Consider the following 17,551-nt stretch of genomic DNA (forward strand, 5'->3'; position numbering starts at 1 on the left):
GTGAGTAGGAAGCCTCACCAAGAGGCCTAAATCCAAATGCCAGCCCTCTGGGTGATGCGAAGCTGAAGTACCATACACCATCCGAGCGTGATGCCAAGAGTAAATTAGGACTCAGAACACATTCGGTGCTGGCTGTAATTGTGACTGCCTATAACTTGGGAGAATAATAGTGATAATAATAATAGCCTGAAGTTACTGTGAGCGACTTAACCATGACAAAGTCAGTAAAGGACACTCAGCGAGATTTTACTACTTGCGATTTCTAGGCTGTATCCTTTATTCTCGAAAACCTAAACGATCCATGCACTCAGGTTTCTAGTCACGTTAGAGGTTGAGAGCAAAGGCTTTGAGTATCAGGCAGACGTGTGTGTGTGTGTGTGTGTGTGTGTGTGTGTGTGTGTGTGTGTGTGTGTGTGTGTTTTTAATCGGTGTTCCTCGATTGGAGCCTTGCTGGATCTGTGACACAGCTATGGGAAGCTAAGGGGGTAGATGCCTTTAAACAAGGACAGCTGTGACGGGGTCCCCAGACTGCAGCAGTAGCCAGGCCAGATCTAGTCCTGGTTTTCCAGTTTGAAAGAAATAAACAAAACGAATCAAAGGCTAGAAAATTACAGGTTGTGGATGAAATCTAGCCTCTTGCCTATTTCCATAAATATTTTCAGAGTCCCACAGCCACACCTAGGTGTACGGGCAAAATTTTCAGGCCATTTATGTGCATGGAGAGAACTATGACGGCGCCTAGACAGCTGAACTCTGAAACTATTTATCACCAACCACGTACAGAACCTCTCTATACTTCTGCGCCTGAAACAAATGACTGACTCTGTCAGGAGGCAGAACCAGGAGGGGCTCAAAAACTGCAACAAGAGTCAATGGAACAAGAGAGGCAGATCTGTAGACTTTAGGCAGAGACTTAGGTGAGCCTAAGCACAAAGGATGCTGGGAAGTTTGTGTTACCTGTTTGTCTCTGCATTATTCTTCTGGGATGCGTTTGCATTGGGAGGGAGCAACGGCTACTTTTACTGTGAGGTACAACGCTTGTACACGTGCACAAAAGTGCACATCAGCACACTGTCGTAAAATAAACGCCATCTGGGCCAAGAAACAGATCATTAATCTCTCCGCTATTCTGGCCCATCCTTCCTTCTCGTGCTTCCACTTGCTTTAAAATAGCCTCTCCTTTGTGGGTTTTTTTTTCTGTCATTGTTTTGGCTTGGGTCCTTTCTGCCCCTGCTTTCTGTGTGCTGGGATTACAGGTGTAGTGCGTGTGTTGCCACATCCAGCATTTTCTTGTCGTTGTGGTCCTCGTTGTTGTCACCTCCCTCTTCTTCTTCCTCATCTTCTTCCTCCTTTCCTCATCTTCCTCCTCCTCTTCCTCATCTTCATCTTCTTCCCCTTTTTTCCTCTTCCTTTTCCTTTTCTTCTTCTTCTTTTTCTCCTTTTCCCCTTCTTTTTTCTTTTCTCATCTTCCTCTTCCTCTGTTATTATCTCACTATGTAACTTTACAATACTGGCTTGTTGGTGTGTGTGTGTGTGTGTGTGTGTGTGTGTGTGTGTGTGTGTGTGTGTGTGTGTATTCTGCTGCCTTTCTATAGCCTACAATTCCACAGCTGGACCTACAGATCTATTCTCTTCCGTGGCAAACACCTATGGATACCAAGAGGCTATCTGTAAACAGAATACCTTGCAATAGCTTCAAGCTGGAAAGAACCCACATTGCCATCGACAGGAGGGCAGAGACCTTAGGTTGTTTTAGGTGCCTGGTGGGTTGTTACACAAACATGAAAATAAACACCTTACAGTTACCCAACAACAGGAATGTAAGCCCAGGAGGGCCCAGCTGGGAAGCAGAGGAAATGTTGCACCCATACACTCTTAAGGACCTCTCTAGAAGCTGGGTGCACAGACGATTGTTGGGGGTTGGTCTGATGCTATGTATTCAAAATTCTGTACCCTAAGATCTGGTGGCCCCCAAATTCTCACATACACATTACCTTTGTTGTGTAAACCTTGCTCCCCAATTTAAAGCTATTGGTTAAATAAAAATGGCTGCAGCTAATTATTGGGGGAGGACAGAGGTAGGCAGGGCTTCTGTTACTGGGTCACAAGTAGGGAAGAAAAAGGGAAAGAGAGTAGGAAGAGGGAGGAGGAGAGAGAAGGAAGGAGGAGGAAGAAGAGGAAACACAAAGTCTCCATTAGATGTAGTGGACCAGAGCAGGTACCTAAGTGATGGAGGATAAATAACTGATGTGAGACTCAAACAAGTACTTGGGGACCACAGCTAGGGAAGTAGCCAGTTTAGTGTTAGAAGATAGATTAGAGGGGCTGGAGAGATGGCTCGGTGGTTAGAAGCACTGACTGCTCTTCCAGAGGTCCTGAGTTCAATTCCCAGCAACCACATGGTGGCTCACAACCATCTGTAATGTAATCCAATGCCCTCTTCTGGTGTGTCTGAAGAGAGTGACATAACTCCTCCAGTAATTGTGCCAAAGCTGAAATAAGTCTTAGCCTCAGTCTCCCTCAATCTAGCTTCCAAAAGAATTGACACAAATATATTAATTTACAGCTAAGTCTCTGGGGTAAGAACAACAGCTACACAAGAACTGCTGGATCCTGCCACAGGATGCTCCACCCAGTGACAATGGAGAGGAGAAGGCAGACTTGCAAGGCACCATGGATGCAGAAACAGAGTGGGTATGAGTTCCTGGTAAGTTGGATATGAACGTGAGAAAAGGGAGACTCGAAAGCTTCTGCATCGGTGGTGGGCTACCTGGTAGACGCTTGCAAGAGACGATGTTCTGGAGGGGTTCACTTAGGGCATGAAGGGTTAATTATCTGAGAGTGTCTAAGTGGAAAGACACGGAGTTGGAAGACCAGATAGTATAGGTTAAAAATAAAATCAATCAATAATCCTAGTTCTATGACAGGATTCAGGGGCTGGAGAGATAGCTCGGAGGTTAAGGGCACTGGCTGCTCTAGCACCGGGCCCAGCTTTGGATCCCAGCACCCATGCTAGGCAGCTCATAACTATCTGTTATTCCAGCTCCAGGGGAATCAAAGTTCTCCTCTGGCCACTGTGGGCTCATGCTAACACATGAATATACACGTAGTGCAAAGCCAAATGAATCTTTAAAAGAACAGAAGAGGACCATTGAGCGCTCGTGTGTATGTGGGCGTCGCTCTGTTCTTCTGACCTTCTGAAGGAAGCGGACCGGCTGCTTCAAGCCCCTGACAGCTTGGCTCGGCAGACTGAAACCTGAAACTACCAGCCAAGCAAACCCGGCCACCCTAACGTTACTTTTGCAAGAGTAATTTTTATCACAGCAACCGAAATGAAGTGGAGACAGGGTCTTTCCTCCTAGGAGTTCAAAGTTATCATTTTGAGCTCACATCTGGGACACTGGAGCAGCTAATGAATGTCCATTTGAAAAGTGAGCAGGAAAAATGTGGAGGGACACTGCCCACGAGGTATTCCCAAAATGCTAAAAGTTTGAGTAGGAACAGTTCCTGCTGGTCTTATCAACAGTGACACCATACGCCGCCCTCCTTCTGCTTCCCCCGAAGTTAGCTAATCTTCCTGGCTTCCCTCCAGGCTCAGAAAGCCACTTACCTAATGGTTCTGTATCTTCGTTATGATTACCGAAAGATTGGGCAAGCAGGACCGTTCCTGGTAGGCCAAGAGCCAGCTTCGTACTTCCCGGACCGGTCCTTCAGACTCCCCTTCATTTTGAATTATGCCAAGTCAAATAATATTTACTCTCTCCTAACTGAGACTCCTTTAGTAGGTTTACAAAAAGTCCTCTCTCTGAAGTCCAGAGTCATGGCTCAGTGGGTGAAGGTGATTGCTGCCCACAACCCACACACTACAAATTTTAGAAAAACCTTTGCTGAGTTCTTAAAATCTATCCAAAACTATGTCTACACTTAACTGTCTTTGACCATGTGCCTTGGCCTGCTTAGTCCTCATACTGAGATAGTCTGAAAGAGGCTTATTTCTATTGTCATGTCATTAAATTCTTTATAATATTATTGCCTTGTGATATTATCTTTGCCACAGGTGTGTCAATGTGGGATGTGTGTGTGTCTGGTGTTACACTGTGTGTTAATGTGTATGTGTGCTATGTGTTAATGTGTATGTGTGCATGGTGTATGTGGTGTGGATGGTGTGAGGGGTATGTGTGATGTGTGCTATGGGTGAATGTGTGTGTGTGTGTGTGTGTGTGTGTGTGCAAATGTGCCTGGAGGCACCAGGAGTCTTCTTTGTACCCTGGTCACTTTATTTATTGTTGTAAAGTGAGGTGGCCCTGTTGTCCACTCGGGGGATCGCTTGACTCTGTCCCCTAAGCCCTGGAATTACAGTTAGGCCCTCACACTTACTTGTGAGCTCTGGAGATCTAATGAGGCAAACCTTCAGGCACATGGGCAAACAATTTAACTGCTAAACCATCTCCCTAGCCCATAATATGACTACTTTTTGGGGAACATGATTGGTTCTTTCTCTTAAATACACACTTGGTTTTGCATGTATTTGTGTGTGTGTGTAGGGGGGGTTCACATGTGTGTGTAGCTCTCAGGGAGATATCAGAAGTCTTCCTGAGTTGTGTGTGTGTGTAAGGGGGTTCACACGTGTGTGTAGCTCTCAGGGAGGTATCAGAAGTCTTCCTGAGTTGTGTGTGTGTGTAAGGGGGTTCACACGTGTGTGTAGCTCTCAGGGAGATATCAGAAGTCTTCCTGAGTTGTGTGTGTGTGTAAGGGGGTTCACACGTGTGTGTAGCTCTCAGGGAGGTATCAAGTCTTCCTGAGTTGTGTGTGTGTGTGTGGGGGTTCACACGTGTGTGTGTAGCTCTCAGGGGGGTATCAGAAGTCTCCCTGAGTTGTGTGTGTGTGTGTAGGGGGGTTCACACGTGTATGTAGCTCTCAGGGAGGTATCAGAAGTCTTCCTGAGTTGTGTGTGTGTGTAAGGGGGTTCACACGTGTGTGTAGCTCTCAGGGAGGTATCAGAAGTCTTCCTGAGTTGTGTGTGTGTGTAAGGGGGTTCACACGTGTGTGTAGCTCTCAGGGAGGTATCAGAAGTCTTCCTGAGTTGTGTGTGTGTGTAAGGGGGTTCACACGTGTGTGTAGCTCTCAGGGAGGTATCAGAAGTCTTCCTGAGTTGTGTGTGTGTGTAAGGGGGTTCACACGTGTGTGTAGCTCTCAGGGAGGTATCAGAAGTCTTCCTGAGTTGTGTGTGTGTGTGTAGGGGGTTCACACGTGTGTGTAGCTCTCAGGGAGGTATCAGAAGTCTTCCTGAGTTGTGTGTGTGTGTAGGGGGGGTTCACACGTGTATGTAGCTCTCAGGGAGGTATCAGAAGTCTTCTGAGTTGTGTGTGTGTGTAAGGGGTTCACACGTGTGTGTAGCTCTCAGGAGGTATCAAAGTCTTCCTGAGTTGTGTGTGTGTGTGTGTAGGGGGGTTCACACGTGTGTGTAGCTCTCAGGGAGGTATCAGAAGTCTTCCTGAGTTGCTCCCACCTGATCCACTGAGGCAAGGACTCAACAGAAATCAGAGGTCTTCGGCACGTCTAATACAGCCAGCCTGCTTGCCCAGGGGATGCCATGTATCTGACGCCCTAGTCAGGTCTGAGATTACAGGAAGATGCCAGGTCCACTTGGCATTTATGGGGTTCCAGAGACCCAAACTCCAGGTCCTCGAATGGAATGGGTCTTTCTCGGAATGGCTGTTCGTCATCACTACACATGGTGTGAGTAACCCAGACTTTAATTTGTTGAATGTTCCTGGCTCAAGAATGAACTTAATCATTTCCTTACTGACTAAGGTATCACTTCCTAAATTTTATTGCTTCATCCTGTCTTTCTATTGCTGTTTTTCTGGGACAGGTAGCTCTGACTCTGCTGGACGTCTACGTAGACCAGGCTGGCCTTGAACTTGACCTCACAGAGATCCACCTGCCTCTGCCTACCAAGTGCTGGTATAGCGTTATTATATCTTACCCTCATCCCTTCTTGGTAACTATTTCTACCACATATGCACTTAGCTTTTCTTTTTCTTTTAGTTTTTACTGTCTGCATTCAATCCCGGCAGAGATTTCACAGCTCAATAAAAATTTAAGCAACTTCAGACTAGATCCTCCTTCCTTCCAGCGCTGTGGCCTCCTGACCTGGATCAGGTTCTCTGCACGCTGCAGTCTGGTTTCTATTTTGCATGGCTTCATTCCATTTCCCATTGTGTACCGTTTATTGTTCTTTAAATGTCATTATACTCCATCCCACTAGAATTTGGCAAGCTAAAATAACATTGGCACTTTGTTTTCCAATTTGTAAAAATATACACATTGTAGGAATTTACAATTAAGGTCCAAGATTAGCCAGAGCTACTATGGAGCCCCACCCTAACCCCACTCCTCCCTCTATAACCACTCCACTCACAGGGACAGCCCCATCCTGTGAGTACTCCACCCCCTGTGACAGCTCCACCCCCTGTGACAGTTCCACCCATTGTTCCACCCATTGTGACAGCTCCACCCCCTATGACAGCTCCACCCCTATGACAGCTCCACCCCCTGTGACCGTTCCACCCCCTGTGACCGTTCCACCCCCTGTGACAGCTCCACCCATTGTGACAGCTCCACCCCCTGTGACCGTTCCACCCATTGTTACAGCTCCACCCCCTATGACAGCTCCACCCCTATGACAGCTCCACCCCTATGATTGACCCTCCATTCCCTGACAGCTCCACCCCTATGACAGCTCCACCCCCATGGAGCTCCACCCCTTGTGACAGCTCCACCCCTTGTGACTACTCCACCTGACCCAAACTAGAAAACACCTTGGACCTTGATTTTGACCTCAACATTTTTCCTACCTTCCATCATCCCCTCTCCCTTCTTTCCCTCCACCATCTCTCTCTCCTTCTCCCCCTGTCATTCCCCTTTGCTTTCCTTCCTCGTTCTTTCTCTTTCTTTATTTTCAACTACAGACTCATTTGCAAAATGTAGGAATGGGAATGGCGGTAGAATAAGGATGATGGTTCCTCTGCACCGGAAGGGTCTGTGTATGCAATGGATATGGCGGGGTGGGGGCGGGGCCTCCTGCAGAGTGCACTCCCCCAGGTCTCCCTGCTCTCATAAGGCTGTCTGTCTCCTGTAGCCTTGGTTCTGTTCATGCCTCCATCTTTGTTCTCTGTATCGCTGCTCCATTGTCCTCCTGGGACATTAAATGACAGCGCTGTTTAGACTTTTTAAAATTTTGTTTTGGAACTAACTAACCCAAACGTTAAACAAGTGTGTCTTACCTATAACTAATCTCTCCAAGAAGACCAAAAGAAAGAGAAAGAAGCAAAAGAGAAGATGGTGAAGGGAGAAACTGCCTGATGTTAACCCTTTAACATCTATTTCTTCCTAATTTAGGGTTTGTACTACTTCTCATAGCACAGACCCATCCTTGTCTTGAGATAAACTGCCAATATGTGTTGATAATAAATGGCACTGACCAGGCCTCAAACTCCAAGGAGTAAAGGCATGTACAGCCATATCCAGCTAGTGGCCGAATTATCAATGTCTGTCTGTCTGTCTGTCTCCCTCCCTCCTTCCCTCCCTCCCTCTCTCTGTTTGTCTTGAGAAAGGGTTTCTCTGTGTAGCCCTGGCTGTCCTGGAACTCACTCAAACTCTCAGAGATTCTCCTGCCTCTGCCTCCGAGTGCTGGGACTAAAGGTGCAAGCCACCCGACCTGGCTCAATGACACGTTGTCATCCTCTCCCCGGAGAAAGCAAGCACACTTGCCTTGCTGTGTAGTTCTGTTTTGATCGGACTACAGCTCGAGCCTTGTGCTCCATTTTAGAAACAGGAATTCCTGACAGACATATGCAAGTGAAAACGGATGCAGGAGAATGACCTTGTTGAGGAGGGGAGTAGTTACAGGAAGTGCCTGTGACTGTCCTGACTGGTGACAAAGCTGAAAACTTGGAAATGCTTTCCAGCACCTGAAGGAAAGCTGACTCTGCATGCAAAGATGCCTGAACTGGCCGGCCCGAGAGGTTGGTCCCTCAGGTCCTATGAGGTAAAAGGACAGAACTTATTCACATGTAGTTCTCAGACCTCTGCACAGTACATACCCTCTGTCACATCCCCTTCCCCCCATCCCACCCTCCCCTCTCCCCCCACGGAGACACTTCTCCATGTCTGTGTCACATCCCTCCCACAACTACAATAATTGAATATAATTTTTAAAATATCAATATCTCAAATCCTTCAAGGTCTAGGACATGGGACAGTAGGTTTTTTTTTTTTTTTTAGATTTATTTTTTTTTTATTTAGAGGACATCAGATCCCATTACAGATGGTTGTGAGCCACCATGTGGTTGCTGGGATTTGAACTCAGGACCTTGGGAAGAGCAGTCAGTGCTCCTAACCACTGAGTCATCTCTCCAGCCCCGGGACAGTAGGTTTTAATTGTAAATAATTAACGAAACCCAACATACACATCAGCCTGGCCAAATACATCAGAGCCAGAATTGCTAGCTAGAAGTCAGAGGGATTCAAGGACGTGGGGAACTTTTATTTTATTTAAGCTTTGATTTTTATTTGTTTGGTTGGTTTTGGTTTTTCGTGACAAGGTTTCTCTGTGTATCCCTGGCTGTCCTGGAACTTGTCCCAGGCTGGCCTTGAACTCACAGAGATCCCACTATGCCTCCTGAGTGCTAAAGACTGAAGGCAGTTGAGGTGGGAGACTTTTTTTTTCTTTTTCTTTTTTTCAGAGCTGGGGACCGAACCCAGGGCCTTGCATTTGCTAGGCAAGCGCTCTACCACTGAGCTAAATCCCCAACTCCGAGGTGGGAGACTTTTAAAGAAGAAATTCACATTGAAGAGGGCAATTTGAGTCGTTTGGGCAAAGAATGTTCTAGCAAAAGCTCTAGCTACAGAGATGTTCTAGGAGACTGACCTTTAGGACCTTCTGCGATAGCTGGTTCTACAACATTATAAAATCAAACCCCAGGTAACTCCAGCGATCCAATCACATCCCCTCAGAGGACAGAACACAGAGTTTAAAGAAAGACAAAGTGATAAGGATAAGCCACTCTGAATTTCAAGTTTGCAAATCTAAAGGAAATGACTGTCATTTCTACTTTATTGAGTGAATTAAAGTTGGGAGTTTCCATTTTCTCATGCTTTGAAACTATTTGATAGCTGATCCATATACACAAAGCCATTAGACAGGCCGTTCAAACCCAGCCTCTCATCAGGGTGATAACCTTGGATATTTTGTTGAAAGAGCAGAAAAATGGTTCTCACTGATTGTCATATTGTATTTCATGTGAATTTCATTAAGAAGACAAACTTGAATCCTGTTTTGTACACAGGGAGCACATCGCTCTTTTGTTTTTTAAACCACATTATGTACATGTGAGAAATTATTCTGAAATGTGACAAGAAAATGTGCTGTGATAGCATGTGATGGACAGAGAGACATGAGATCTCTTACAAGAATATAACTGGTATCATTGTGTGGCTGACACACAACTGAGACCATTGTGTGGCAGACACACAACTGAGACAAAAGCCTGGAAGAATGCAAGTGTTAAAACCAATTGTGCTAGACAGTCAAGAGTCTTGACACAACTTCAGGTTGCTCTTCCTGTACGTGTGCCCCTCCAGCCACCAGCGTCTCTGTGCTGCCAGTCTAAGTGGCTAGGGGACATCACCAAGGTTACGGCTACTTGGCATCAGGTAGATTGTCCATCCCACTACTTACGCCCAGTGAATTTATGCAAGTCAAATAAGGAACCAATAATTAAAATCCTTCTAAGACTGATACTAGCAGGTGTGTGTGTGTGTGTGTGTGTGTGTGTGTGTGTGTGTGTGTGTAAAAATGCTTGGCAAGGGGGTGTGTTGGGGAGCAGTGAGGAAGACAATTATTTTAGAAGATAAACTGATTCAATCAATCAGTCAATCAATCAATCAATCAATCAATCAAATTAAAAAGTCAAGGGCAGGGAAGTACATGCCATTAATGTCAGTACTGGGTAGGCAGAGGCAAGTTGATCTTTTAAGTTCAAGGTCAGCCTGGTCTACAGGAGAAGTTCCAGGACAGCCAAGACTAGACTGTGTCAAATGTTAAAAAACTGAACATACAAACTAGGGAGTATGGCACACTCGGGAGGCAGAGGCAAATGCATCTCTGAGCTTGAGTCCAACCTGGTCTACAGAGTGAGCTCAGGGCAGCCAGGAAAGGCTACACAGAGAAACCCTCTCTCAACAAACAAACAACAAAATAAATCAGTACACATACATTGGATACAGTAAGGATTTCATTATTTCAGTGAAGCTCCAGAATTTGCCATCCTTCCAATATTTATTTACTTTTCCAACAGACCTTTCAAACATGTCATATGCACCTGTATATGTGTATGTGTGTGTATGTACATATACACACATACATATATATGTGAAGGACATGGTCAAGAGTACCATTCTTTTGAATGAAGCAGAAAACATTAGCTTTATTGAGCATGTGACAAACAGCCGTATTGTATGTCAGTCTCTTTATCAAGTCCCTGTCGCAAGTCCAGAGTTAAGGGTGGTTTTACTCAGGTTGAGTTCTCATGCTTAGTCCCAAGGTCAAAACCTGATTTTACTGTAGAGAGCGCACTACCGAGTGGGCATTCGCCCCACAACCTGTAAGGAAGCCTTCTATACTAAGGAAAAAACCAAACAACTATAGACAGTAAGCTGCCCCTTTTTAGATTCAGACATGAACAATAAAGCTTCAGTTTTCTGCTCGATAGTGACAGCAGACGGGGTAACCGTTACAGTTAGTGACATTATTTTCTGCATCATGGTGGGAAGTGGGCTTAAGAAATCAGGTCTGCAAGAGGATAGATAGACCCCAGGCGAGCCTTTAAATGACCCCCAAATTAATTCCCGTGATGACTGAGAAGTTAGTAACTCGAGGAAGCGTTACTTTTCAGAGATAAGAAATGAGAGTTGGAGTGGGGAGATAAGTCTCATTGCAAGGGAGAGGTGCAAATACCTTCTTCACCATCTGAGATATATTCCCCATCACTGAGCTTTTCGGGGGCGCTGGCTTTACCAACTGCATGATTTAAGTGATAATAAGAGTGTATGAAAATACTCATCCCCAACGACACAACCCAGCATCTAAACATCCCCCCTCCCAAACATGTATGTAACGGACTGTCTTCTTGAAGCAACAGAGACACGGTCAGTCATCACCATGGCAACCCCTCCAGGACAGTGCCATACCTTCATCGTCTGACATGTCGAGGACTTCATTCATCGTTTCTGGGACATTCATTTTGTGCTTCTCCGTGATGGTCTGGAAACAATAACAACAAAAAAAAAGGAGTTGCTTCAGTGTGAAAGGACGTTTTAAGGAGTCTAGTCATTTCTTTCCGAATTGATTGATTTATATCCTATGGGACTTCAGGGTGGAGAACTTAGAAGACTTTATGTACAGCGTGCACCTCTCTTGAGCAGCATGGGGTGGGGCAGTCCTCAGAAATGCCCTTCAGATTAGTAGAAGGTGGAAGACTCCAGGGGCAAAGCTAACAAGGCTTTTCGGAGGACGAGAGGAGAGCATTGGGTGCTTATCCGAGCCAGCAGAACCAAACATCACATCCCAGCAGGGTCATGGGCGAAGGTAGCCCAAAACAACAGCAAGGGATCTGCCATTATCCCCGGTGCCAAGCCGCTCACTTCCTTTGTTTTCCCCACTGTGTGTCCACTCCATGGATCGGATACAGGAAAATTACTAAAGTGATATAAGTTATGCATATTTTATAGTTATATTCATCCAAAACATTTTAGAGGCAATGTGTTTGGAGGATCATTTTAGCTTCCAAAAGTTTTCATCAAGTCCAGTGTGCTACAGGGCCTTTCTGACTCTAGCTTACTAATTGGTGACTTTCTAACTTTATAATGTCTGGCCATTCAAAACTCAGCATCTGTATCATCTCAGTTAAAAAGGCTGAAAGCGGGGGTTGGAGAAATCCCTTAGTGGTTAAGACGACTTGCTCCTCTAGCGAAGGACCTGGGTTAGGCCCCCAGCACCCAACGGCAGCTCACGACACTAACTCCAGCTCCAGGGCATCAGAAGCTCTCTTCTGGCTGGCACACAGATATGTATTTAAGCAAAGCAAACACACACACACACACACACACACACACACACACACACACACACACACACTAAACATAAGTCTTAAAAAAAACCCACAAAACTAAAAGCATCCCGAAGTTGAAACCAAGAAAGGTTATCAATTCAGTTTCTTGCTGATAATTTTTCTTTGGTAAGTGACACTCCTATGTTCAATCGTTATGTGGAAATAAAACATTTTTGTGCCTTTCGCAGTATATAATAGTGAAATCGATCAGGTCATTAAAATAAACTTTGTTAGTTTTTTTTTGTTGTTGTTTTTTTTTTTTTTCTTTTTTTTTGGAGTTGGGGACCGAACCCAGGGCCTTGCCCTGCTAGGCAAGTGCTCTACCACTGAGCTAAATCCCTAACCCCTTTCAGTTAGTTTTATAGACTCTAAAATCATTCAGAAAATCCCCTTTAGTTCTCTCATCGGATAGTTTTTAATATAGAACTTTGTCATTGTACACTAATAGCGACACGTCGTTATTGAAGTTTGCACTGGGGTTACACTGGCATTTCCATGATTTGTACCCCACACTGCAGACATTCTACGTAGTCAAAATGGCTCTTTGGGCTGTCCTTTGTCCTTTGTCCTTTCTTTGGCCCGGAGGACCTTGAGGTTCTGAGCTGGATCAGTCAGTTGTTTAAGAGGCATCCGCCTCCTGTTTCCTTTTGTGATTACTCTGGGGAAGGAAGGCTGTGGGGGTGAAGCTCCCTTTCTTGTCCACCATCCGATGTGATACCAAACATGGCTTTTCACCTTCTGACCGAGGCAGTATTCGCCAGTTTTCTCCTTTGCAGCCTTACTCGGATACTGCTCTCCTGCGTCCGTGTTTTGGAAGGAGACCGCCATGTCAGCTCATATTTGGGCTGTAGGGAACTAAGTTCAATGCTTCCTCAAGAGTGAAGGAGTTTTGCAAGTCATTTGGAATCCTTTGCCAGGAGAGAATTTGTCCCCGCCGCCAGTCTCAGGATTGAACACAGGCCCTAAGGCAGTGTTCTGATGATGAACCACACACCCTATGTACTTTCTGTAACTCTTTTCCCTCAACGGCCTGGGCATTCTATCCCACATATCTAGCTGCTTGCTTGCACCGGTATGGGCTTAGAGATACTCGCTCCCTATTTTAAACCATGCGCTAATCGTCTTTGATTTAGCTGTGGTCAAAGTGCTCCAGCCTTGGGCCCCATGGACTTTTTCTATTGATTTGTGTGTGACCCCCTGACCCTTCATCGTATTCACATATGTTATTGAACTTTGCCAGTGATGGCAGTACATGTCCCCGCTGGGCTGGTTCGTTTCCATCAACTTGACAGAAACCAGAGTCACCAGGAAAGACAGAACCTCAGTTGGAAATTTACTTTTATCGGAAGGGGCCCAGCTCACTGGGGATGATGCCCCTCCTGGGCAGATGGCGTTGTGCAAGTCAGGGGGAGTGAGTCAGTAAGCAGCACTCCTCCATGGCCTGTGCTTCAGTTCCTGCCTCCAGGTTCCTGTCACAACTTCCTGTCCTGGCTTTTCTCAGTGATGGAGTGCAACATGTCCAGGTTATAGGAATAATCTATATGCTGAGATGACTGCTCCAAAAGTTGCTTCTGGTCCAGGTTTCAGCACAGCAGCAGATAGCAAACTAAAACACTTATTTTGGAGTCACAGAAGACAGTCCAGGCTCACCCTGGCATTCCTACTCTAGTCCTATATTCAGTTATTTCTCATAGGAGTCTTGGCTCCTTTATGCCAAGCGAGGTGTTAGCAACTGACACCTGGATGCTCGCCCTGCCCTGATGGTGGTGGCTTCCCGAGACACTGAGTATTTTAAGCAGCACAATCAAGAGAAATGCAACTTCAAGGCCATTAAAGGAGGAGTCATCCCTCTTGAAACTTTGCTTCTCTCTGCTGGCTTCCTCCAACAGAGGACAACAGAGGAGCTTAGTAACTTTCTTTCTCAGGGTTGCTACATCATACACTGTCCCTGTGTAGGAGAATCTATTTATAGAAACAATGGCTGCAGAAAGGTAACTTTCTGGACCAAGAGGCTGAGTGTGGTGAGGTTTGAGCTATGCTATTTAAGATTATAGACACTAAACCAAATTGCATCCCTCCCATCTAAAGGAATTTATATTCCTTCTATATTATAGATGTGAATATATTGTAAGCACTAGGGCAGGGCTGAGAAGGTGCTGTCTCAGTTTGCAATAAAGTCTCACGTACCAGGAGGTTGGACTAATTCCTCAGGACTGGCTTCTCTGCTCTGGATGGTGAGCATTTAGTTTGTAAGGAGGCCATATTGGCTTCCCCCGCAGTCTGGACCTTGCTTTTAGCAAGCACTATCTTCTGCCAACCAAGCTTAGTGATGACACAAACGTGAAGTGGTTCCACTGCCACAGACTCGGGTAGGAGCCTGAGCCTTTCCCAAAGCTGCAGCGCTGTCTTCTGGTTCTGAAACTCCAGGCTGGGGGTTGCTGCGATGCATTGAGAATCCGACTGACAGCCTTGTTGGTGTTTTACCAACTGAGATACATGCTTGGCCTCCTAGTTTAGCTTAATGCTTGGGGTATTTCACTTTTAAAAAACATTTTATTAATGTGCCTGTGTGCGTGCACGAGCACATGTGTGCTCGTGTGTGTGCGTGCGTGCACATGAGTCAACAGGTAAAGAGGGCACTGAATACCCTGAGGCCAAAGATAATGGGAGCCACCAGTGTAGGCGCTGGGAACTGAACCCTGGTCCTCTGGAGAACAGCTGGAGCTCCTAACTGCTAAGCCACCTCCCTGGCACAAACCTTTAGTTCTATCTCACAAAAACATGGTGAAATTGGGTGAGGAATTCAATTATGATCTGTATTCTGAACTATTAGACAAGTGTTGTCCTCTAACAGTAGAACAGCTATCTGATGTATTCATTGTCATCACGCAAATATTTGTAGCATCGGAACACTCGGCTACTGTTAAACAACTGCTTTCCTTTTCTTTGGCTTCTAGAAGGATCTACATGGGAATTTCAGAAGATTAAGGCTGGAAAAGCATTATACGCATAGCCTTTCTCTAAGAATTTAATAACAGCCCGGCATGGGTGGACATCTTTACTCTGGAGAGAGTACCAGGCTAATCTCTCTGAGTTTGATGCCAGCCTGCTCTACATAGCATGGCTCTGTCTCAAAACAAAACAAAACAGTAACAAAAACTCCAACAGAACCTACTAACAGATTTTGGATTTTAAAGGCTGTATATTGCTGAGTACGACTTTTCTCCTACACTTTATGGTTATGATAGAAATAGATCCTGGTTAGTGAGCACTTCCTGTCTGGTAAGTCATGCAATTCCTTCTACTCAGCAGATTTATTTCCTAATTTCTAAAACCCGTGAACTGTCATCTTACTCAGCAGGCACATGGCTGCAGACAGCCCGAGCCCACGGGTTTCTATATAAGGTGCTGCCTATATGAAGAAGTTACGCACAGTACCTATGCCTTCCTTCAGATCGGGAGGTGGTAAAGGGAAATGATGACGTCATCCCCAAATCCCACTCTTCTAGTGTCTCTCGATCCCAAAGACACTAGACGGGGCTAAAATGATTTGACGCTCTCTCTCTCTCTCTCTCTCTCTCTCTCTCTCTCTCTCTCTCTCTCTCTGTGTGTGTGTGTGTGTGTGTGTGTGTGTGTATTTCTATGTAGGGACGGGGACGATAGTTCGCTGTGGAAAGACACTTGCTGCCAATCCTGGTGGATGACCTGTGCTCAATCCCCAGAACCTCTTCCTGGTAGGAAGAGAGAACGGACTCCCACAAATTATCCTCTGACTTCCACACTCATGCCATGCCATGTGTGTACCCCTAACACACACAATGAAATGTAGTAAAACTTCTTAAAAATGTATGTAGTGGAAGAGGGTCATCTGCTCAATACGGGTCTCACATGAAGTCTTCGAAGTCTTTACAATGCCAAGATAGAACGTGGAATCAAATACTCTTTTTTTTTTCTTTTTCTTTTTTCGAAGCTGGGGACCGAACCCAGGGCCTTGCGTTTGCTAGGCAAGCGCTCTACCACTGAGCTAAATCCCCAACCCCGAATCAAATACTCTTTATCCACTTGCATAACCATTTTTTCCTAAGCTTTATTTTATTATTTATGTGATTGTGTGTCTAGGTGTATGAGCACATGAGTGCAGTGCCCACAGAGGCCAGAAGAGGGCGTAAGATCCCTTGAGTCGGAGTAGATGGAAATTGTGCAGGGCCAATTGGTGCTGGGCTACATGAAGCCACCTCTTCAGCTCTGTCTGCAACTTTCACGGATATATATTTTCAGTATTTCAAATTTTGTTCATGTCAGAAATTAGGGGTTTGCTACATTGACTGTATTTTTAAAACATGGAGGAAGAAGGAACATTCTAGAAAAGCCCAGGGCAACTTGGCTTTCAGAGTAAGGAAGTTCAACATCTATTACTCACAGTGGTGGTCATAATTTCCTCTGTCACGACCTTCAGGGTGTCAACCACTGAGATGTAGCCAAGGCGTCGGGCGATGGCCAGGGCTGTGTTCCCATTCTGGAAGCAGGGAAATGTAGACAAAGTCACTCAGCCTGTAAACCAATGCAAGGCCAATCTCTCATCATACCAACCCAACTATTATATGCAAATGTGTAAATGTTGTAATGTTATAGTTTGGATCCCAAATGTCTCATGTTCAAAGGTCCTGTGTTCAAAGATGCTGTGGCTACTGTCAGGTTGGGACTGATGTGGGGGGGGGTTGCCACTAGGGTGTGTCCTTAAGGGTGTACTGGGACTCTAGCCTTCCCCTGCCTCACTTGCTTCCTGGTGGCTATGATATGAGTTTCAGTAAGCAGTCCCTGTCAAAATGGCCAACTTACCTGCAGACTCTTGGGGTCAAGCGATATGGACCAGTGCAACAGTCAAAGAAAGAGAGATTTTCTTTCTATTAAGTTGCTTTGCCTCCGGTGTTTTGTCATAGTAACAGAAAGAGAGCTAATAGACATGGTTTGTAAAAGCCCAGCTCACCTGCTCCTACTAGTCCATGTCTGGGCAGCTACATGTGGTTCTACGACATAGAATCTACGGGAAGAGTCAGTGGGCTGTTCATACTGTTTTCCTTGAGGGCTCTACGTAATTTATCTAAGATAATAAGCAACTGGTGTGTGATCAAAATGTGGGAAGACTTTGGAGTACCCCCCCCCCCGTCTCCTCCATTCCCACTGTGCCGGCCCACAGCTCACCACAGTGAGTTCATTGGGGGAAGCGTTGTTCTGGAGCAGGACGTTGATGATGTGTGTGTGGCCCTGCTGGGCTGCCTGGTGCAGTGGCGTGTATCCATTCTGCAGAAGAAAGAACAGAGAGGTAGCATGCACTTCCTGGATTACAAAACCAAGGACTTTGCTGGGGACGGAGG

The 17,551-nt window shown here is 45.7% G+C and overlaps 1 protein-coding gene across 3 annotated transcripts in view; it reads right to left on the minus strand.

Annotated features, from left to right (window-relative positions):
- Positions 1-17,551, minus strand: part of Ank3 (ankyrin 3) — a 317,856-nt gene that overhangs the window by 106,711 nt on the left and 193,594 nt on the right. For 2 of the 3 annotated variants that reach the window (XM_032888731.1, XM_032888730.1), the window contains 4 exons: positions 17,379-17,477; positions 16,597-16,692; positions 11,257-11,329; positions 11,024-11,086 (listed from right to left, as the gene is read on the minus strand). In XM_032888731.1, the coding sequence (XP_032744622.1) occupies positions 11,024-11,086; positions 11,257-11,329; positions 16,597-16,692; positions 17,379-17,477 (331 nt within the window). The remainder of the gene's footprint in view (positions 1-11,023; positions 11,087-11,256; positions 11,330-16,596; positions 16,693-17,378; positions 17,478-17,551) is intronic. The other variant, XM_032888729.1, reaches the window with a different exon arrangement.

This window comes from Rattus rattus, chromosome 18, assembly GCF_011064425.1.
Source record: "Rattus rattus isolate New Zealand chromosome 18, Rrattus_CSIRO_v1, whole genome shotgun sequence".
In the NCBI taxonomy this organism is placed as follows: Eukaryota; Metazoa; Chordata; class Mammalia; order Rodentia; family Muridae; genus Rattus; species Rattus rattus.